Below are 22,301 nucleotides of genomic sequence, written 5' to 3'. Positions count from 1 at the left end.
ATATGTTTTTTTTACCTATACTTAGGTATTAATGAAATTAACGTTAATTTGATAATATTGAAATTACGTTCACAATATTTACATGGTATTGCTTTTATATGTGAATGATGATGGATTTTTTATAACAAAATCTTGTGTATTGTTTTAAATGCAGTAAGTAAAAATAAATGAAGAAGTATTGAATAATTAAGTAATGATTGTTATGGGAAACTTACCTCGATGCAGAATGAGCAGTTGCATTGTTCAATGCAGCATGCGTCTTTGGATGGGACGTCCGCCAGGCACAGTTTGCAGAGCAAGGGTGGCGGGTCGTCGGGGACCTGGACGAAACCGCCGGTGGAGGTGTCCAGGGAGTATCTCGAGCTCGAGGCTAGGGTGAGCAGACTGGAGCATCGGGAGCAGACGCGATTGCTGGAGCCGTGGGGAGAGATCCGCAGCCTGTTGACGGGTCGCATGGGTTCGAGGCTGCTCGACGAAGAGGAGGACCTCAGGATACCGTTGAGAGCGAGGAATGTTTCGCATTTTCTGAGACTCGCCAGACTCGCCGCCGGTCGTATCAGGTTTCCTTTGCTGCCGTTGCGGACGAGAGGCGCGGACGGCTGATCGGACGTGGGGGCCGTCGTCGTCGCGGTGCCGCTGTTCCGCCTTCTGCTCACCAGCGACTTGAGACCGGGCATAGTGGCCAGGATACGGTTACTGCCTTTGGGGCGGGCCGCCACCGTTGGGGCATGTGGCAGCGGTATGACCGTCGGCCGGTTGAGGCCTAGCGGCTCCTGCAGGAGGTTGGCGCGCTCCGCCACCTTGTTGCTACCTTCCTCCACCTCGGTCAGCGTGCCGTAGCCCACCGACCACGAGCATATGGCGCGCCTACGCTCGCGTCGCGACGCCTGCTCCGGCCAAGCGGCGCTCAGGCAGTGCTTACGACGCACCGATGCAGCAGCACTCCGCAATTGCAACGGATTATCCCCGCACAGGGGCTTTATTGGAAGCGTCATCCTTCGATCCTGGACCCTTCGACTCACACCGCAATACCACCGCACCGTCTAACAAATCCTGCAACAACAAGAAACCAATGCAATAAACAACAAATATACAAGCTTGATCCACTCAGTCTAATCAACCCGCCACCACTTTATCAACAACGTCACAATTGCCACAATTAAACTCGATACTTCCTCCATTTGATTACTAACATGAATCACAGAACCAATACGTTTCATTTTACAATCAAAAACAATTCTATAATTACAAGCATCAAATAATGTGAAACTTTTTAAAACATAATAATTATCAACATCAATAGATCAATTTTTAAAGAAACTTATATTATCTACTAATTACATTACTTACAATTACATTTTCACTAAACCGTTTCATTGTGTTTTTCTTTGTTGACATAATTGTTTATAAATTACAAAAGACTAACGTAATTTCAAAAAGCAAGAATGCCGTGCTGGCATGTCAGCCAACTTAAATACTATATGCAACCATACAAAAAAAAAACTATTTATACCATACCATTGTGAACTACATAAATATTTATCATCGATTACTTGGCAAGTAACGCGTAAACAATATATGAATGAAGCTAAAAAGAAATTGACTAAACTCGCCATTTACTTACGAACAACAACTTTGACATTCGACACAACTTTCATCGCCTACGCGAATTAATGAATTTTTAATTTCCGATGCATTGATTGATCACCATTAATTACAATTCACAATACATATACTCAATCTGTTTTTATTTCGTGCATGTTTACAAGGAATTCGCAATTTTACAATGCTTTTTCAAGTGAAAATTTCACACAAATTGTTCATGATTAAACTGCATTAATGAAATTTCAAATTAAATACTTAAACGTATTCAAATGCGTACGTCGGACATCGATCAAAACCACAGAACAATTCGACGATCGAATTTGCTGGGCTTCCATCGCCTACGCGAATTCAATTAATTTACAATTCTAAAACGCATTGATTGACAAAACACAATTGATTACAATTCGCAATTGAGATTTTATTATTAACACATTGTCAGATACTTAAAGTTTTAAACTGAAATCTCAACAAAGTTTTAATTTAAAAACATCGATTCCCGTTGCATCGCAACACGTGGATACAATAAAAAAAAAGTAATCAAGAAAACCACAACCACGCGATCGAAGCAACGTTTGTAGTCGCAAGTCTCGTCATTTCGTTATAATTATATAAAAGTAATTACCTCCTTACCGAATCGGAAATACAATTTCACTTATTATTAACTATTATTGTTATTAGATGTTAACGAATCTCGGAATACAACAAATGGACTAAGTAGAGCCGTTATCGTTAGATAACGTCGCCTTTCCTTATCAGAAATTAGCGAATCTCCTTGGACGACGATCGAAACTGTACGCTTGTTTTCAGGATAACACTTAATTATGATAATCACAATGCGATAATTAAAACGCGATTAATTCCGTCGTTTTTGCATGGAACTAACAGAAAATTGAAGAAAAGAAAAACAGGTAATTATGCACAATAACAGGTAGTTCAAATTATGCTATTTGCGCGGAATATGCATTTCATCATTTCGCATTTAAACAAAAAAAAAAAATAAACATACATACGAGAAGATTTATATAAATTTTCAACCCAATTATGCACAATATTATTATAATTACTAGTATTTCCAGTACGTAACGCATATATTATTCAAAGCAGAAGAAATTCAGACGTAAAACTAGTTAATTTGTACTGTTATAATGAGACAATCAGTAGAAACTTACCATTTTGTTGTGTGGTCAAGACAATTATAAAACCAAGTAAAATCCTCTGTTGTATCTGAAACAAACAAAAAAAGTAAAGAAAATTAGTTTCAAGCTGACCAAGAATAATGATAGGAGTATTGAATAATCGCGTTCAAGTGTATTATTATTACATTAAATGGAAAATTTTCTATTAAACCTACGTTATTTTCCCCGGTTCGTAATAAATATGTGTACATAACATTAAATTGTATCCGCATTGAATATTCATCCATTAAAATGCAATTGTGCAAAGGAATTATACGTTATTGAATAAAAAAAAATGAATATATATACAGGTATGTTGATTTACTCTTCTGACCTTTCCTTGTTAAGGTTCAAACGACAAACAAACGAACGAAACAGAAACAGAAGAACTCGCAAAAAACAATGCACGTTAATTTCCGTGGCAACAAAGAATCCCTTGGGAATTGTTCGGGTCTCAGGATTGTTCTTGCACGAAGGAAAACCATTGTTTGTGTAACGCAAAGAAGAATTAAGACTTGACTGAGAAAAGTTCCTTCCGCCGCTAAACGTGTGTTACCAAACGGCCGCTAATTATCCCATCGGAGGATATTCTCTGAAATTAATAAATGGAATCGCAAAAACAAAAAAAAAACAAGTGCCATCAGTATTTAAAGTAAGGTAAATCGTAGAAGGCGCTTGCATTGAAAGCGGCGAGTGAAAGTTGTCGAGTGGCGGGCGACGAAATAGAAATTTTTCCATGTCACAACTGGTCAGTTTTGACTTGATCAAAATATAGAAACTGTATTTAGCTTCAATCACAATGTTTTCAGCTAATCAAAGATCAAGTCGTTATCGTATTAAAACGGAAATATTGCATTTTTAGCTTTAATTTAAGTATAATGATTTCAGTTATGGACTGAAAGACTTTGCCTAATTATAATGATTTTAATTGTGGAGTAATTGTATAAAACGTAAATAAATAGTTTTTGAAGACTTGGAACATTTCATTACTTTGAACTTTGAGTGGATATTACAAGGAAACCACAGGAGATACAACTTTGATCGTACACTCATTTGAAACCCCAGCAATTATTCTTCAATTTGCATAGAATATTAATGGCGTTATTAGCAGTAATCGAGAATAATTTAAAACTAATGTTGAAACTTGATTGTGTTTGATACACACATTAATCCGCGTGTTAAATTATTCTAGACAAATAAAAAAAAAATATATTTATAAATGCATCCAATACGATGTCGGACGTGAATGCATGATGCATTGCAGCGGGAATTCCGACATCACTTATTTGCACAGTCTACTATCCCCGATAAACAATACAACAGAAGATAGTTACATAAGTTCGTAGAGCGCAGAGGTAATTCCAATCTCGAGAATTTTCCAGACTTTTGAGAGGAGATATGGGCTTTCGGGAAATAAGTGGAGCGCGACGTGCGGATTATTCGGATCGCAATTGGAGCGCACGCTGACTATCGAGTCGAGAAAATTGTTGGAAAATGTAGTTGGAAAACAAGAAAACGAAATGTGCATACAATTTGCGTAGTTTTCTGACTTGAGCGGACTTGGAATTGTCAAAGAGCGTTCGAAAATCGCGATGTGTATTGGAAACACCGCGAGATACATATTTTATTAGATCTCTTGAGGTCGGTACTTTCTCCGGCACGAAACGAGAAAGTGTAAAGTGAAACAAACAAACAAACAAAAATTGGAGAAGAAATAGAGTCGGGAATGGAAAAACACCGGGGCAAACACTGTTTGGCACGTAAATGCGGGATTACAAGTTTTGAGCTAACGTTGCAACTTTGATGTGCAGTAGAAAGGGATAATGGGATATAAATAGTGGACGACGGTGAGCCAAGAAAAAAGCGAGACTTTAATACAAGTATTCTCCATAAATGCTGTTTACTAATTGGCAATTTATTTGGTGCAATTCCAAACTCAAACAATATGCATTTTCATTCTGCTACGTTCATTTTTGTATTATGAGTTAGCGTTCAATTTCCAGAATCTATATGACACTTTCGATGACAGTAATTTGGTCTTAAAACAATTGTAATTCTAACCTACACCTAACCTAACCTATATTAACCTAACCTAACCAGATATTTGAATTATCACAAATTTTGTAAACGTGAACTTCTCCAATAACAATTATGAATTTTAATTGTTAAAATCTATTGAGTTAATAGAAAATGTCCAATAAATCGATTGCAAATAGAAAAAAACACAAGTTTTGATCCCACAAGACATGAAAATGAGTGAGAATTATGTTAAATAGAATCGCAGAAATTAATACGCAAAACCGATTCTGTTTGTAAACAACTCGGAGGATGAGTAATAATTGTCTTAAAGCAGATGCAAGACATTTGGATCTTTCAGATATTTAAAGAATATCTAAATTTTATAGAAGAAAAAATGCATTAAGCGAATGTTAACAACAACAACAACGAAACTGCAAATATATGGTGATACGCAGAGAATCAAGTTTCGGGTGAAATTTCCGTCGTCCTTGAACTTGATTTGTTGCCTTCACGAAACAGCTTATTTTATTCCTTAAGCGAATTTCCTTGTAAAAATAAAACAACAAAAACTTTCGGAGAAGAGAAGAGTGTTCGATTAACGTAACTATTTTGATGTAGAAAGTTACTAACTTTGTCAAAAAAAATTAAATTACAAATGATTGTGCGAGCGATTTTTAAAGGCGCCAAAAACCGCGAGTCGACTCCAATGTAAAAGTTTTCTGCGGAGGCGACGCGCATTTGAGGTCAAAGATCTTAGAAAGTAAAACCCACGGAAATCGAAAAGAACTTTCGATTAATAATAATCTCGTATTCGAGACGACTCCGTCAATGAACGCACACGGAAATTATTCATAACGCGCGTTTGTGGAGACGACATTCAGGAAATTGTAAATGCAAACTCACCACTTGTCAAGTAGCGTTATTATCTCAATACAAATACTTTTGTACAAGTTACAAGTTATGAGAGGTAAAGTAGGTTTTACTGTAATAATAATAATAATAAACAAGAGCAGCAGAAATAAGTGTGAACTAGATAATCCCAATGGAAAATCAGGCGTGAAAGGATAAAGTCTAAAACGATACGATGTATTTACGAGCTGCATGCGCACTGCGAAATCGATATCATAAATTCGTCTAATTATAATTTATAACATAATTTACGTTATAAGTACGCCGGGGAAAATGAGAGTAAACAAAAACACGGAGAAGAAGAAACAAAACAAAAAAACAAAACAAAACAGTCAACGAAACGTTCGTTGACGTCAGCGAACGTAAGAAAGAAGTGGCATAACTTACGAAAGGAATCGAAAACAAAACGATAATTTTTAAGCGAAACGACATAATTACGCACACATATGAGAGAGAGAGAGAGAGAGAGAGAGAAGAAAAGCAAACGCGAAACATAATTTATTAACAATTAGTAATTTCGTTCCAAACAAGCACTGAAAAATTTCATTCAAATAACGTAATTAATAATTTTATAGGATTTAAGAATGGAAAAATGTGGATGTCGTAAATATCGAATATGTAAATATTTCTTTAAAAAAAAAAACATCCCCGAATGTTCAAAATTAAGAAACATTGTTTTGTTCGTCCAGAACTGCAATTATTAAAGCAATAAATCCTGCGACAAATTGAATAAATTAAAAGGCAATTAAGTTAATTATTTGAATTTATCGAAATAATTGGAAAATCGCTCTAAACAGATTCGAAATATTTCCAACTGCACTCAACACATACAGTGGAACCTCGCTTAACGAAGAGAAGTCCCGGATTGTGCGCCTTCTACATAATTTATAAAACTTTTGTACACTGTTTCACGAGTACGAGTAAAAATCCGGAAATTTTGGAACGGATTAAACGCGTTAAGCGAAGTTCCTCTGTACATTATGATATAATTACACACTACATATTTTGTCCTTACTTTGATGCATACATGTTTCGTATGCACAACCAAACCAGTAAATATTTCATACACTCGTAAATGTGTAAACATTATAATTGATCATAACTAATTCTAAATCAAATTACCCTTTTTTAAATGTTCTTTTTTTTTAAAGGAAACAAACGAGCACATATTGAATTGAATCTGTACATTTCTCGATAACATTCAATTAATTATACAAATTATGCCGTTAGTGAATTCGAACAAATTCAATTTTTTGATTCAACAAATGTTTATTGGAGTTCCGTCGCATTAACTTCGATGAGAAGTTCGCTTCCAGACAGAGAGTCGAACCGAAATTAACCGGAATTTTTCACTGAACCGTAACTGCAAACCGGAACGAAAAATTGCTCAATTGAAAAACCGAAACCGGAACGAAATTTTAATTACGTTAATTATTTATATAGACATAAGAGACTCTGACTTCTTTTATCAAATAAACAAAACCATCAAGGCCGCATTTCGTTTAAACGCTTAATCATCAATAAAAATAGAACCTCAATCAACCACCGACTGAAAAGAGAAAATTTGAAGAAAAAGCAAGCACAAGTCTAACATTAGAACAAACTCAAATGAAAGTGATTAAAAAGGATATTACTGTAAACATTACCAAGTGCGTGTGTTGAACTAGTCACTAATTAATTTTAATTTCAATCGGAACTGAAATGTTGAGACAAACCGAAACCGAATCTGGAACGATAAGCATCTGCTTGAAACGTAACCGTAAACCGGAACGAAATTAATTTATTTCGGTTCGACTCTCTGCTTCCAGCAAAACAAACGCAAAAATACCGAATTGAACTGTACGTAAATAGTGGAAACAAAAAGGAGGCGATTAAGCGACATTAAGCAAATATTTGCGAAAGCGTAACACGAAAAACGCCATTGTTTCAACAAAAAAAAAACAACAACAACTTGGATAATAGCATTTCCATTGTTTCTGCGCAATAAAAGCGACGATTGCGAAAAAAATATATATATATATAATTCGTTCCACCCGTAATCGTTGCCATTATGCACACTTACGTAACGGCAATTACGGCCTAATTGGCAGCGTTTTAGTGTCAATTCAAATGCGGAAAGTGTGCGATAGATATGATTTCTAGGTGCAAACTTGTGTCCGTTTCATCTTGTTGATTGAACAGCGAAAATAGTTAAGGAAATTGAACGTATTTTCCCCATCGACGGGTCTAAAATTAACGAAGTGGATGCGGTTGGTCGAGAAGAGGAGGCTTCTTCCGTTTACTGTGAATTATATAGAAACTGGAACGTTCGTTTCGCAATTTCCACAGAGTTGCATGACTCGAGTGTTTACATTATCCGTTTGGGCTACTTAATAAACCGATCGCTGAGAAGTTTACGCAGGCTTATAAATAGGAGCAAATGCAACATTCAGCACGAACGACGACGACGCATCATCATTTCACAGGATTAACCCAAATGCAACAAAATATTTCAGTTGGAAAAGTTGCGCTGATAAACGACGCTCGTCGTATGACTTTTATTTATCACTAGCTCAACTAGTCCTTGACCCCAAACCTTATTATTATGATTATTACCATTATCTTAGATAATTCAACATGCTGAGCGAAGAACGAAAATGAATTATTCAACGAGGTGCGAGAATACTTGCGTGCAATTAGGTCCGAACCTTGAACTCAAAATCCGCACTTGACACTACAAATTTTACGTTGCCGCAGCAGACAACAAAAACAACTCTTTCGCAAAACGCTAATGGCCAATCCTGCTGCACGAAATCGATTGATATTATTGTTAACTAATCATTGACGTTGTTCGTTGCAGCTGATTTGATGATGATGATGATGATGAAAGCGATTGGGCAATCGGCGGATTGGATTTCCGAGGTCAATAGCTTGCGCGGGTAAAGCGGTGGTGGTAGTAGTAGTAGGTGCGGAGATAGGTGCTAACACTAATTCGCATACTACTCTCCATTATTCCATCATACGGTTCGATGTTTGGATGACGTCCGCGGTCGCAATTCGCATCGATTAACGCGACCCAACGAAAAACCAATCTCTGTTGCAGCATCCTCCTAAACAAGTATTCTAGCAAACACAAATATTCTAGCAAACACAAGTATTCTAGCAAACACAAGTATTCTAGCAAACAAAAGTATTCTAGCAAACACAAGTATTCTAGCAAACACAAGTATTCTAGCAAACACAAGTATTCTGTTGAGCACAGAACTTTCTCAAATTAAAATTCCGAAAAGACGACTTTGTTATAATGAAATATGCAGGAAGGCGGCGCGCAATTACGTTGCAGAAATAACTTTTAGTGTAAGAGACAATCAAAAAAAAAAAACCACATCAATTTTCATATATATTTATAGATAGTGCAACATAATGCTTATGTGTGCAAATGCTTTCTAATAGCAACGTTTTCCAAACTATTCATAACATCTATATTTAAATTTAATAAACGCATTTAATTCCTCGCTTAATTATTTTTGAAACATTTTTTTCTCTCGCTTAAATTGTAGTAATTAGTCGCATGATTCAAGAGTAATTGTAATTGGATCATTACTACAATTTAGCAAGTTTCTATTCACGAAATCAATTACGTTTGCGATTTCTACAAAAAAATAATTCATAATTCACACAATTTTTGTTGATAAATCTTTACATAAATATTTCTTTTTCTAAATATAATTACCATAAAAAGTTAATTTATAATTAAAATATACAAACTTTAGGATCATAGATTACAATAAATGTTTATCTCATTGAAATTAGTTTTAAATGTTTTGCAATTGTAGTTGTTTCAAAGTCACAAAGTTATTTTTATTTTAGAAATATAAATGACATTTTGGAATTGGAGCAATACAAAGTTTGTAATTGTGTGGAGTGTGCAGAGTGTAAAATCATCCTGGCATCAAGTTGGCTTGCATTTAATACATTTGACAACTCAACGATACGAAATAACTATAGATTTATTGTATTTGGGTTAATTAGTTTACATAATTTTATCAACTAATGTAATCACAACAAACTTTTTAGTGTAATATAAAATTAACATTTCATTCTTTTCTGCTCGCGTTCCCGGACTGTTTGATACCGGACTAATCGAGAAACTAAAAGAACTGTATTCCATCTGAATTGATCGAAGCGAGGTATTTCTATACTTTTTAACTTTGCTTCAATTAGTTTAATTCTACTATTTATATTTTATAACAAGTCCTCAATAAAAACAAAGATAATTGTAAGATAAAACATCTTATCAATAATGATTATACCAATTTAGAATGTTGTACTTTGGAAATATGTTATGATATTATAGAACAATCTAGATTAAATGTGAATGTTCAGTATTCTCTTTAAATTATCGATTAATAAACTTTACTTTACTTTTTTTTCGTTTGTTGTTGATGAAATCGATTGACACAGATCAGCTGATTTTGAAATCTCAAACTGAGTTGCGAGAGGAAAAATAAAGGCATCGAGAGTGTGTGTGTGTGTTATTTTCTGTGAAAGGTCAAATCGTTGAGGAAACTGCAAACATGTTTACCTGGTGATAGCAACTACTGCTACTACTACTACTACTACAGCTAGTAAGTAAACAATTCCCGTCCTGCTGGAGAGACACTGAGACCACTGAGCAATAAATAAATAGTCTGCACACTACAAACATGCACTTCCAGTAACAGGTGTAGAAACAACAAAAGATGCGATGCGGCTCTCCTCTACCGGAAGAGATATCTTTCGTGTACAACTTCTTTTTTTTTTTTTTCTTCAATTTTTTGAAAAGTGTGCCACGTTCCGACCTCTCCTCGTACACGGACTACGCACCTTCACTACGATAATCACAGAGTTTGACTGACTGGTCGTACCCACCGCCGCTGCTGCTGCTGCTGCCGCTGACATTCACATGTACAACAAAATCCTTTACAAACACACAAACCAGGCGCGCGCATTCCTCTCGCATCCTTTTAATCACATTTCCTTCATTTACGTTTTATTTGTTTATGCATAATCGCAACTGTTTTGCGTACACGGACAAACAAGATTTCCAATCCAAGTACTCTCAATCTGGACCACCGTTGATCACAATTCACCACCACCAATTAAACTATTCACTTCGTTCTTTCATCTCAAATTTCGTCAAGATTTAACGATGCAATTAGAAACGATATGCTTGAACGCGATAAATCGCCGATGAATGAAGGCGTTGCGTCTAATTAGCGAATTCGCTTCTTAATTAGCAATTGGATGGTCGAGGTTCGTAGGCAACCAGGATTGCGTTACATAATCACTAGGACAGGCGCAATTATTCACAACTTTGTTTACCGAGCGCGCAAAATTTTCAACAAACTCGATGTCGAAGACCAAACGCAATCATTCGAACATTCAGAGTCAGCACAAACCGAAATCACTTTAGTTACCCTATGAATCATAAATAAATATTATGCATACAAACAATTTGGATCGTGCACAATTAGTTTGGAAGCGATAGTCATGTCAATGCAAGAAGTTTAATTAGTGGATACGAAAACTTACGAAAGTTAAGTAACTTGAACGATGAAGGTTAAGTAACTTCCCGATTTGTTAAAGTAACAAGTCTATAGAAATGATTGGCCAATTAGAAGAGGCATTTCATAACAGATATTGCAGGAACGATTCCTATTGGCAGCAGCAACAAAACAAATATATTTGAATCAATATGCTTATAAATAGCGAAATATCTGAAAAGCTACGTCACATTGCATTATAGATGAGAGGAATTTCATATCGACGATTTCCACGAATCTCACGTTCAAATATTGAAGGGATTGTTGTCGTTTTATTTATTCGCAGGTTTTCCATCCATATTTTGGCATGTGCCAATAACAATCAGACACTCATATATAGGTGTTATTCCGCTCGGTGTAAACTCTGGAATGTGCTCATCAAAATACGATCGATCGTCGGTTTGTTAATTATTCAGAATTAGTGTGGTCGTGTCTGTGCTCCACCTTACCATACCCATCAACATAGACACACACACGCACACAGAAAATACCATTAAAATTTAAACATCGTTACGTATCCCTCACATTAAATTGACGTTACAAAAACAGACGCTCTCGTAAAAGGAAACTTTAATGGTAACTAAGGTTACCGTAGTTAAGAAAACAACCTTGCGACCTAAACAAAAGGTTATTTGATAGATTAGTAGTGAGCTTGTAATAAGGAAATCAAGTATTCAAAAAACTTCACATTTATATTTCTAGTTTATAATTATTCATTAAACGAGAAACACTAAAGGAAACATCTTCAAAAGTGACAATTTAACGAATAGTTCTTGTTTTAAAGATTCGAATTTAATGTCAGCGACGTATTGAAATTTATAATATAAATTGAAAATAGTGTTCAGGAGTTTCGTACAAAAGGAAAACGAAAGTTACCGCAGAAATAGAGCTTTATCCGCGCGCGAGATCTTGAATACATCATGCAAATGAACGCGGGGGGGGAGGTCGAACAATACGAAAAGCAGAACAATTGCACACGAATTTCCACGTCGCGGATTTCTCCTCCAGTTATTTCTTCCTCCTTTTTTTTTATTTCTATTTTCGTGAACTCGGAAACAAAGTAGTTAAAGGACGCCGCGAAACGATCGATGACTGCGAAAATGCCGAAAAAGAAATTGTTACGAAGTAGGTCTCGCGTAATCATAATTAACATTTGTTTCGTTTCCTTGAGACTGGCGCTTCGATCCCGACCATCGATTAACAACAATACTGTGGACTTACCATAGTTTCGCATTTATGATAATCCATCTTGTATCAACAACAACAACAACAACAACGAAAAGAGACACCGAATTTTCTCTTTATTTTCTTTTTTTTTGCTGCAGTGGATCGTCGCGATTTTGGTGCGTTGAACTTAACACTTTATTTACTTGTCGCGGGCGTCGTGTTGTGACGTCTATGCGACTGCAGGAACAGGAGCGGACGTCGCGACGCCAGCGCCGCTCCTACCCCACCTCTCAAACACTCACTCTCTCTCTCAATGTTTCTCGCTCTCTCGCGCGCAGAACGAGGTGGAGGAAACCTGGCGGGGGATCAATAGATCACAAATAAAATAGTTGCGCGTTTAAAATTAAATGTGCCAACATCCTGTGACATTTCTTTGTGGAATTACCCGCAAAAGATGCAACAACAACACGAAAACAACGAAAATAAGTCACCTCGATAGTCAGGTTTTTGAGGAGAGCATTACAAAAACTGTCGCCGCGAATTGGATAACAATTTCTGAGAGAAACAAACATTTATTGCCTCGCGCCACCAGACTCAAGATTTCCCAACAAAAGCTACAATAGAAGGAACAATAGTTATTGCTTAATGCACACCGAAATTGATCGATTCACAGTTCAGAAATAGTTATTCCAAACAATGAAATTGCTGCGTTAATTTCCCGGTGAGAATCGAAACTGGCAATAAACGCTCCAACGCTCCGAACGATGCATGTCTATATTATCAACAATTAACAGCAATTACGGGATTCGTATATAAACTATGTACCTTTTATATTTAGAACGTGCAACGGACAAACAAACACAAAAAAAAACCAACATAAACGATAGCAAGCAAAACGCGTTTCGTCTCTGCTTCCAGCGTAATTATTTATTTTCGTTATAATATCAACGCATTTCTCTGTTGTTGTTGTTTTCTTTTTATTCTACGGGAACAAATAATAAGTTGCACAAATCGATAATAAAACTACGCTCACGTCACGGTGCAATAAATTCAAATTAATTCCGTTTACCAAAACTTAATGTTCAATCGGATATTTAAACAATAGTTTTGCGAATGAACGAGACGCGCGTGCAATTTGTCAAGTGGATTTGGACCAAAGTGATTTAGCTTTAATGATGTTCGGTTATTATAACAATATCCTGTTTTGGTTTTACGTAATCCACGTCAGACTATTAACTTTAATGATACACGGATCTGGCGTTGAGGAAACGATAAAAAATCAATTCCCGAACGCTTAATTACATCGGGAAAACAAAAAGTAAAGAAAGAAAGAAAACAGGGACGAATCGTATCGTCGTAGCACGACACACTTATTAAATAATGAAGTCATTTTGAATTACGCATAGGATGTGTCGTTGTTTCTACACACACACACATAACGCACAGACAAGTACGACACGATTGTAGAACGAAATAGGTTTTTCGTTGATTCTAAATCGCCTCTTCAGCATTATAAATACAAACACTTTTATATCGACGTAGAGGAAATCTGATCAATCGCTGCACAAATGAAAAACACAAGCAATAAGGTCATAGTTTGCAATGAGACGTGATTTACTTATATCAATATTGCGCGTTAAAGATTTCATACGTGAATATAAACAGTGAATAAAATTTAAATTATACAATTTTACCAATTGCGTTCTACAAATTCATTACAACACCGTATTGAAAGTTTTGATCATAAAAGCGTTAACATTTTGTTTTTTAAATAAAATTGTTGAATCTCTTATAGAACAGTCTTCAGTTGTTCATTTGTGGATTACTTAGAATAATTTCCCTTTATATTCAAAATTTTAAATCCAAGAAGCCTGAACTATCCAATTGAAAGTAAAGTAAAAATTCGGCTACTTTTTCAATAATATTGAAAACTCTACAATTCAAGTAATGATAATTCAATTATACGCAAGTATAACGTTCCGTATTATATAATGTATACGAAACTACAAGTATTTTGCATAATAAATCACACTTTTCAATTTCACTATAACCTTGGCTGGGAGTAATTTGTTGTTTTCTATAGTAAATATTATATTTGCAGTGCAAAGTTGATATACATAAGAGAAAGGAATAAATAACAACATTCTTTTTGAATGGAAATTTACAATAATATCAACAAAAACATCATTCATATAACATACAGTAATAAGGAAAAATTGCAATAAGATTTGGTATACCAAAAAAATTTATCTTTTTTTTTTATTAATAATAATTCGATATTACTTTGAATATAGTTTACTCACTTGATACAAGTAACATACTTATATCAAGTGGGCTTTGATTCAAGACAATTGAGATTGAATGACTCAACAGGTGGGCAAAATCATTGTACTCACCGTAGTGGTCCAGTCTGCACAATCCCTTCTATTCTATTCAGTTGAACGCATTCAAATTGGAAAACGTTCGTCGATATGTTCACAATCAGATTCGCAATTGCATTAAGTTAAATCAATTAAAGGACACTACACACGGACAGTTTGTTTGCAACTGATGCTCATCGGAATTTAAATGTCAGCTGATGAGGAGTTGTCAAAAGTCACGTATCAGAAGTTGCCTGAGCTGTAGGCAATGTTTACCTCCTTCAGATGGAGAACAGTGTGTTGCCTATATCGTTAAAATTTGCATTTTATCGTAGCCTGGGCGTGTGCTCTGCGTGAGTCAAACATAGCCGACTGGATCAAGCTGTGAGTGCAAGTATTTCTTCATCCTCGTTCGTGTCGACTGACCAGAGTCCGCGAATTTAAAAATTTCATCTCCAATTGGAAAAGAGCAAACGATGGCAGAACAACACCGTTTCGGTAATATCGTCACACCGATCACTTGCCATGCATGGAACAAGGACCGAACTCGTAAGTTAATCATACGAAACAGTATTAAGCATACAAAAAAAAACACCCTCTAAATGCGCTTGCAGAGATTGCTATGTCCCCGAACAACAATGAGGTCCATATTTACAAGAGGACTGGCCTGGACTGGAAGCTGCTGGATGTCTTGAACCAGCATGACTTGCGAGTCATGGGTATCGATTGGGCTCCCAACACCAACAGGATTGTTACATGTGCTGTGGACAGAAACGCCTACGTTTGGACTCAGGGGGAAGACATGAAGTGGAAACCGACTTTGGTTCTGTTGCGTATCAACAGAGCAGCAACTTGCGTGAAATGGTCCCCAAACGAGAATAAGTTTGCTGTGGGTTCCGGAGCTAGACTGATATCTGTCTGTTACTTTGAATCTGAGAATGATTGGTGGGTCTCCAAGCACATCAAGAAACCAATCAGATCGACGATCACTGCGATCGATTGGCACCCGAACAACATACTTCTGGTTGCCGGATCCGCCGATTTCAAAGTTCGTGTCTTCTCAGCTTACATCAAAGACATCGAGAAGACGCCCGATGCGACCGCTTGGGGCTCCAAGATGAGTTTGGGTAATCTGATGGCGGAATTCCCGAACTCGCCCTGCGGCGGTGGATGGGTGCACAGCGTGAGTTTCTCACCGGACGGTAACAAAGTTTGCTGGGTCGCTCATGATTCCACCATCAACATCGCCGATGCCACGAACGGCAACGTCACGTACAAACTTCGCACCGAGTTTCTTCCGTTCCTCAGCTGCACTTGGATCACCGGCAACTCCATCATCGCTGCTGGTCACAGCTGCATTCCAATTTTATACACCCTGAGCAGCAACGGACAGCTGGTGTTTAACGCAAAGTTGGATACTTCTCTGAAGAAGGAAATTGGTGGCATCTCCGCTATGAGGAAGTTCCAGAGCTTGGATAAGCAGGCTCGCACAGAGTCGAACGATACCAACTTGGACTCCATCCATCAGAACGCCATCACGTCTGTTGTTCTCTACTCCGGCACGAAGGAGAACACCACCAAGTTCAGCACCTCCGGATTGGACGGACAAATGGTCATTTGGGACTTGGTCTCTCTCGAGAAGTCCATGCAAGGACTCAAAATTGCTTAAAAGTTGTTTTTTTTTTCTTTCTTTCTATTTTTATATTCGCAAAGTGTGTTCCAATTCTGCGCGTTCATTTTATAAATATGATTTAACCATTTTAATTCTTAAATAAAGTCAATTTCAAGTCTTCACCAATGTACTTATTCCAATTTAAAAACATTCTGATTCTTTGAATCAACATAATTAAGTTATGAATACTTTCAAACTGTTGCATCTCATTGTTAATGAACTTAATCTTATCTTTATATTAAAAGTTAACATCCATCAATAACAATAAGCAATTTAAGAACAAATAAGTATAGGCAAGCATATTTACATGTGTGTAATATTATAGCATACATATTGAAAATCCAATTAATTATCAATAGCCATACAATTATCAATAATATTGACTCTTTGACTCTGAATAAACGAAGATAATTTATTTGTTTATGTTACAAAATATTTAAGAATGCTTTGATCTTAAATTCATCATCATTTTATTGTATATTTTCAAACAACATTTCTGATTGAAATTTAATAAATATCCTTGAAATATATAAAAAAAAATATTTCTATAAAAAGTTTCTAATTATGTATTACAAATAAAATAATAAATACATTTAATAAGCAATTATTATATAAAAATAACGTAATTGCAGCAAATTGAATTTAAATATTTATGCAATTATGTTGTTTTCACGTTTGATATGGATTTTGTAAATTGGTGCAATTAGTACATTTAAAAAAAAAACTCATCTAATTGGTCCTAGTGGAATAATTAACATTATATGCTTATCGTCTTTATTTATTCTTAATGTTTTTCATGTATCAAATCCTTGTTTTACAGATCCGATAAGTTGAAAATGTAAATAAATAATGATAATAACGAAATGGTATTACAATGCACTTTGTCCTCACGGTCTATGGTTCCTATCGTGAATATATAAAAGCGGGGCAGGCGTCGACCGCATTGCTCAGTTCAGTATTACAGCGAGAAAGTGTAGTTATCGAGACTTAAGTACGCTTCAAAATGGCTAACATTCAACAGGTTCGTAGATTACTTCGTATCATCCGTAAAGCCGAAGCACTAATCCCAAAGGTTTCTCACCTCAGATTTTAAGGTCAACCCTTCGACCAGCGGCCAGAGCATACTCCACAAAGTACACGGGAGGTTACAATTTCGGTGAGAATTCGTCTGCAACGAAATAGTTTTTATTTTCATCCTGACGCGTTTTGTTTACTCGATCAAAGGTCACGACTCGTTCAATTGTAACTTATCGCCCAGACATAAACTTTTCGTATTTATTTGGGCTGTTGTACGTTGATACGATTAATCTAATAATTAGGTCATTTTCGTCACAATTTTTGGCCCTCTCGCCCACTTACAGCCCAAGTTGGACAACGCGTGCATCTAAAAATACAATATAATGCTCCAACTTGGTCAATTTCGAAAGTAGAAGAGCATATTTTAATCATTCATTTATAAAAGCTTAACATGTACTTTGATTATTTATTAATAATCTCCATCACAATTATGATATAAAGTACATGACTACAGATACAAATAAATAATGTTCATTTTATGTTAATTTTTCAACGACCTGACCAAATATTTGTAATAAATGCAAATATTGTTTACATTTCTCAAATGATGATTGATTAATTTGTGCGCAAATTCTAAAACTTGTTTGCATTAATAAAAGAACTTCATTGAAACCAAAAACAATATAAATAGATGCATATGCATGTTCCAATTGGAAATATTTAAATTGCAAATTGTTTCAATGCATAATGTAAACCGTTTAATATTTAAACGATTCGTTCGAAAGCAAGCGTTGATACTTCTCTCTCGAATTAATATGCATATATGTTTAGAAAGTAGAATCAAATCAATAAAACAGTTAATGATTCCTATTTTATTATAATATTTGTAAAGAAAGTAAGGTATTTCATGCAATGATTAATAGAATCAAGCTTGGAATTTTAATCATATCTCGATGTTAGATAACGTACTTGAATTGTGTTGTTATTTTCTATAACTATTCTTTTTTAATTGAACTATTTATTTTATATAAATACATTTACGCGTTTCTAATAATTGAATAAATAAATCAATTAATGTTATCTTGTTATAAACAACGATAAGATTCGTGATAATATTAATGTAATTATCGTTTTTAGCTCTGAACGATACGCAGAAGGAAATCCAGGATGTTGCGCGTAAATTCGCCCGCGAAGAAATCATCCCCGTCGCTGGAGAATACGACAAGACCGGAGAGTACCCGTGGCCCTTGATCAAAAAAGCCTGGGAGTTGGGTCTGACGAACGGTCACATCCCGGAGGAATTCGGTGGTATGGATCAGAGCGTCTTCGACGGTTGCATGATCGGCGAAGAATTGGCTTACGGATGTTCCGGTATATCCACGGCCATCGAAGCCACCGGTCTTGGGGTGAGTGCAACGTGTACTTTTATGCATAAGAAGGATGAATTGATTAATACGATGATTGCAGCAAGCCCCGATCATCCTGGCTGGTAACACTGAGCAAAAGAAAAAGTACCTGGGACGTCTCGTCGAAGAACCACTTGTCGCTGTAAGTGCAATCATTGTTGAATGTTGAAGATTTTTAATGGAATTAATGATGATCCTTTTCAGGCGTACTGCGTGACTGAACCTGTTGCCGGATCCGATGTTAACGGAATCAAAACCAAGGCTGAGAAGAAAGGAGACGAGTGGATCTTGAACGGACAAAAAATGTGGATCACCGGAGGCGGCGTTGCTAACTGGTAAATTTTATATTACCAATTGAATTTTGGATATTTCAAGTGTATGATTATTAGGTACTTCGTGTTGGCGAGAACGAATCCGGATCCGAAGGCTCCGGCCAGCAAAGCCTTCACCGGTTTCATCGTCGAAAGGGATTGGGCTGGAGTCACTCCAGGAAGGAAGGAACTGAACATGGGACAGAGGTGTTCCGACACCCGTGGAATCACTTTCGAGGACGTCAGAATCCCGAAGGAAAACGTGCTCATCGGAGAGGGTGCAGGATTCAAGATCGCCATGGGCACCTTCGACAAGACCAGGCCACCAGTACGTGATCAAACTGAAAACAAACATTTTAAACTTTGCGTGTTTTCTTCCAATTGTAGGTAGCTTCAAGCGCCACCGGTTTGGCTCAACGCTGCTTGGACGAAGCCTCAAAGTACGCCACAGAGAGAAAGACCTTCGGCACGGCGATCATCAATCATCAAGCAGTCGCTTTCATGCTCGCCGATATGGCCATCAACGTGGAAACCGCACGTTTAGCTTGGATGAAATCCGCCTGGGAGGTGGACAACGGTATGCGCAACAGCTACGCCGCCGCCATCGCCAAATGCCATGCCGCTGACATCGCCAACAAGTGCGCCTCCGACGCCGTCCAGATCTTCGGCGGAAACGGCTTCAACAGCGAATACCCGGTGGAGAAGCTGATGCGCGACGCCAAGATCTTCCAAATCTACGAGGGCACCTCCCAGATCCAACGCATCATCATCTCCAGGCACATCATCGATGCCTTCAAGAGCAAGTAAATCAAGTATTATCATCAAATGCTAATTGTTTCAAGTATTCGTTGTTTTCTACCCACTCTATGTTTTTTTTTTTTTAATTAATTTATCCATTTTTATAAATTAGTGTTTATCCACTGAATAAAGATTTTACTCGTTAAAACAAATCTTTCTATTTATCCTAATAACTATTTAGCTTTATTTCATGACATACTTTAAGTTTAAAATATTAAAATTGAAAAAGTATAAACATATTATTGTTTTGTTTATGAATAATCGGAAAGATAAACAATGAACATCCAAAATCCAAAGTTTAGTAAGCCAACTTTGTTATTATTTAGATTTGGAAAGGTCAAAGCGGGCGTGCGTCATTGCAGAGAGAACGTAATCAAGTTCAAAAAAATTGTCTAGCTGCAAATAAAAACTTGAATACTGTTTGTTTGTCCGTGATCGTTGCATCGGTTCGCGTGCAAAAGTATGCATTGTATTTATCATTTGAATGAAGACAATGTAAGAAGGCACTGCGAACAAAAAAATTGATATTCGAACAATTTAAATACATTTGTTTCCTATACTCAAGGTTTATATTGGACTTTCAAAAAATGTTACTTTCATTGTAGAATAATTAAGGATTTTATGATGTATCAGTTATAAAACCAATTAAGTTTTAGTAGAAGAGAAGTTGAAAACACTCTTATTGTATTTTACTAACATCAATTTTAATTGTTTATCAATCGAGTTTGTCGTGAATAACAGGCAACGCATCCTAGATTTAAAAATTATTTATTTAATTCTCGGGGGTGTTGCGAAAGGTATAGGAGGAAGGATTAAAAAAATAAAGTAAATTATACATTAGTAGCTGTACTGCCTGAAAGTGTGTATGGCTTTGAGGCGGCAATCGAACAAGTATTATAACAAACTAAATTACATATTGTGTAAACCTAATTTTGGAGGGTTTGCGACCCTCTCGAACAAAAGATATTATGCAAGGGCTTGTATTGGGGGGTAACTTGGGTGCATTAAGTAAAATTATATCGAGTGTGTATCATATATTTTTAACATAATTTACCTTACCTTGTATGGGTGGGGGATTATTATTATTGTAACATATATATAAAAGCTTAGTTTGGCTTAAAATAATACAGGCAAATTGATTCAAATTAAAAAAAAAAAAACAACAAGAGATATAAGAATGCCGCCTGATTTTGTGTTTTCAACTACTGTCTAGGTTGAAAGTAGCAAATTGAAGCTGCACACTTTCATAAGAGTTGCTAAAAACAGCTGCCCTCTGGAGGCTGTGTCAGCTTCATGTTCTCCTTCAACGTCATTAATCTCCTCAACTCCTGCAGCACAGTCTTAATAGTGTAATCTCGTTGCCACCTAGCCAGTACTGGGACACTCCTGTTGTCAACCTAAGAAACACGACAATGAAATTTGTAAACAAATGTAAGGGTTATCTCTTTTCTTTCGTCTTCTTCTTGTTGTTGTAGATAGAACTCACCACTCCAGTCGATGTGTTTATACAATTGATATTAATTCTAGAGATGAATTTCGCGACTGGGGCATCGTCCGGGTACCTCTGGCCGCACTCAATCTTCACCGAGTACATGCGGTTCTCGTAGGGGGTGCGCGGTGGCCCAATGATCATACCGTTCCAATGGGTTAGGGTCATGTCGTCGTCGTTCTCCAGACCCCAGCTGATGGTGCCATCACCGACGCCTTTCTGTCCTGCTTCCAACTCTTCGAGAAGTCGGAAATTCCTCGGTACCACTGCAAAACGAACGAACGTGCGATTATTATTATTTGTGTGTGTGAGGGGGACAATTGATTTGCTGATGCGACCTACCCACACCGGTTGATGGAGCCGCCATTATTTTATGCAAGTGTCAGAAAAAATAACACAATCCGACAAGACCACAGAGTAAACGCCCAACGACTTCCGGCCTAATTGCACCTGCACAGATTAATACTGATTACCTTGGTTCTATCTTCGACGATCAGACCATTATTCTGAGAAAAGGAATAACGAACTCTCACTTTACCTTGATGCTCCAAATTGAAGCCTATATTTTATGTGATTTTCTGCTCCTGTCACTTCCGAGCTAAACTTTTACGTTGATACAGTTGGCTGCAATGCAGTAACCAATGATCATCATCAAAGCAGTGTTTACCAACCTTTATATATCACCCAGTCTTCATTTTCTCCACATTCCTATACTCTTAAAAAACCTATTTCAATTCTTTAATTCTTAATGAATAAACATTTTAAGAAACATGTTCCTAGCAAATTGACTACATATTCAATTTTGAATG

General features: G+C 36.5%; 3 protein-coding genes and 1 pseudogene across 3 annotated transcripts; 2 read left to right on the top strand and 2 right to left on the bottom strand.

Moving 5' to 3' along the window:
- Positions 1-215: 215 nt before the first annotated feature.
- On the bottom strand, positions 216-15,016 carry LOC108564524 (annotated as a pseudogene).
- A 101-nt stretch (positions 15,017-15,117) lies between these two features.
- LOC108564429 (actin-related protein 2/3 complex subunit 1A) lies at positions 15,118-16,591 on the top strand. The gene is made up of 2 exons (XM_017923480.1): positions 15,118-15,348; positions 15,414-16,591. Exons 1-2 carry the CDS (start codon positions 15,276-15,278, stop codon positions 16,466-16,468), a joined length of 1,128 nt encoding a protein of 375 aa, XP_017778969.1. The 5' UTR covers positions 15,118-15,275; the 3' UTR covers positions 16,469-16,591.
- An 801-nt stretch (positions 16,592-17,392) lies between these two features.
- LOC108564515 (probable medium-chain specific acyl-CoA dehydrogenase, mitochondrial) lies at positions 17,393-20,155 on the top strand. Its single transcript, XM_017923584.1, has 7 exons — positions 17,393-17,492; positions 17,558-17,627; positions 18,626-18,894; positions 18,956-19,036; positions 19,099-19,229; positions 19,284-19,533; positions 19,593-20,155. Exons 1-7 carry the CDS (start codon positions 17,475-17,477, stop codon positions 20,010-20,012), a joined length of 1,239 nt encoding a protein of 412 aa, XP_017779073.1. The 5' UTR covers positions 17,393-17,474; the 3' UTR covers positions 20,013-20,155.
- A 599-nt stretch (positions 20,156-20,754) lies between these two features.
- LOC108564438 (ubiquitin-conjugating enzyme E2 variant 2) lies at positions 20,755-22,131 on the bottom strand. Its single transcript, XM_017923486.1, has 4 exons — positions 22,031-22,131; positions 21,835-21,942; positions 21,490-21,758; positions 20,755-21,400 (listed from the first exon to the last, which is right to left on the bottom strand). Exons 2-4 carry the CDS (start codon positions 21,857-21,859, stop codon positions 21,260-21,262), a joined length of 435 nt encoding a protein of 144 aa, XP_017778975.1. The 5' UTR covers positions 21,860-21,942; positions 22,031-22,131; the 3' UTR covers positions 20,755-21,259.
- Between the last annotated feature and the right edge of the window lie 170 nt (positions 22,132-22,301).

This window comes from Nicrophorus vespilloides, unplaced genomic scaffold (genome assembly GCF_001412225.1).
Source record: "Nicrophorus vespilloides isolate i.1.1-1 unplaced genomic scaffold, Nicve_v1.0, whole genome shotgun sequence".
Lineage (NCBI taxonomy): Eukaryota > Metazoa > Arthropoda > Insecta > Coleoptera > Silphidae > Nicrophorus > Nicrophorus vespilloides.
This window is presented reverse-complemented; position numbering and strand designations above follow the sequence as displayed.

Bases quoted from the DNA above. Each gene is read 5' to 3' on its own strand.
- LOC108564429 (XM_017923480.1), top strand. From the start codon at position 15,276: ATGGCAGAACAACACCGTTTCGGTAATATCGTCACACCGATCACTTGC. The intron at 15,349-15,413 runs GTAAGTTAATCA...ATGCGCTTGCAG, and splicing joins ATGGAACAAGGACCGAACTC to AGATTGCTATGTCCCCGAAC.
- LOC108564515 (XM_017923584.1), top strand. The intron at 17,628-18,625 runs GTGAGAATTCGT...TATCGTTTTTAG, and splicing joins CACGGGAGGTTACAATTTCG to CTCTGAACGATACGCAGAAG. The intron at 19,230-19,283 runs GTAAATTTTATA...TATGATTATTAG, and splicing joins GGAGGCGGCGTTGCTAACTG to GTACTTCGTGTTGGCGAGAA.
- LOC108564438 (XM_017923486.1), bottom strand. From the start codon at position 21,859: ATGGCGGCTCCATCAACCGGTGTGG. The intron at 21,759-21,834 runs GTAGGTCGCATC...TTCGTTTTGCAG, and splicing joins GGCTCCATCAACCGGTGTGG to TGGTACCGAGGAATTTCCGA. The intron at 21,401-21,489 runs GTGAGTTCTATC...CGTGTTTCTTAG, and splicing joins TAAACACATCGACTGGAGTG to GTTGACAACAGGAGTGTCCC.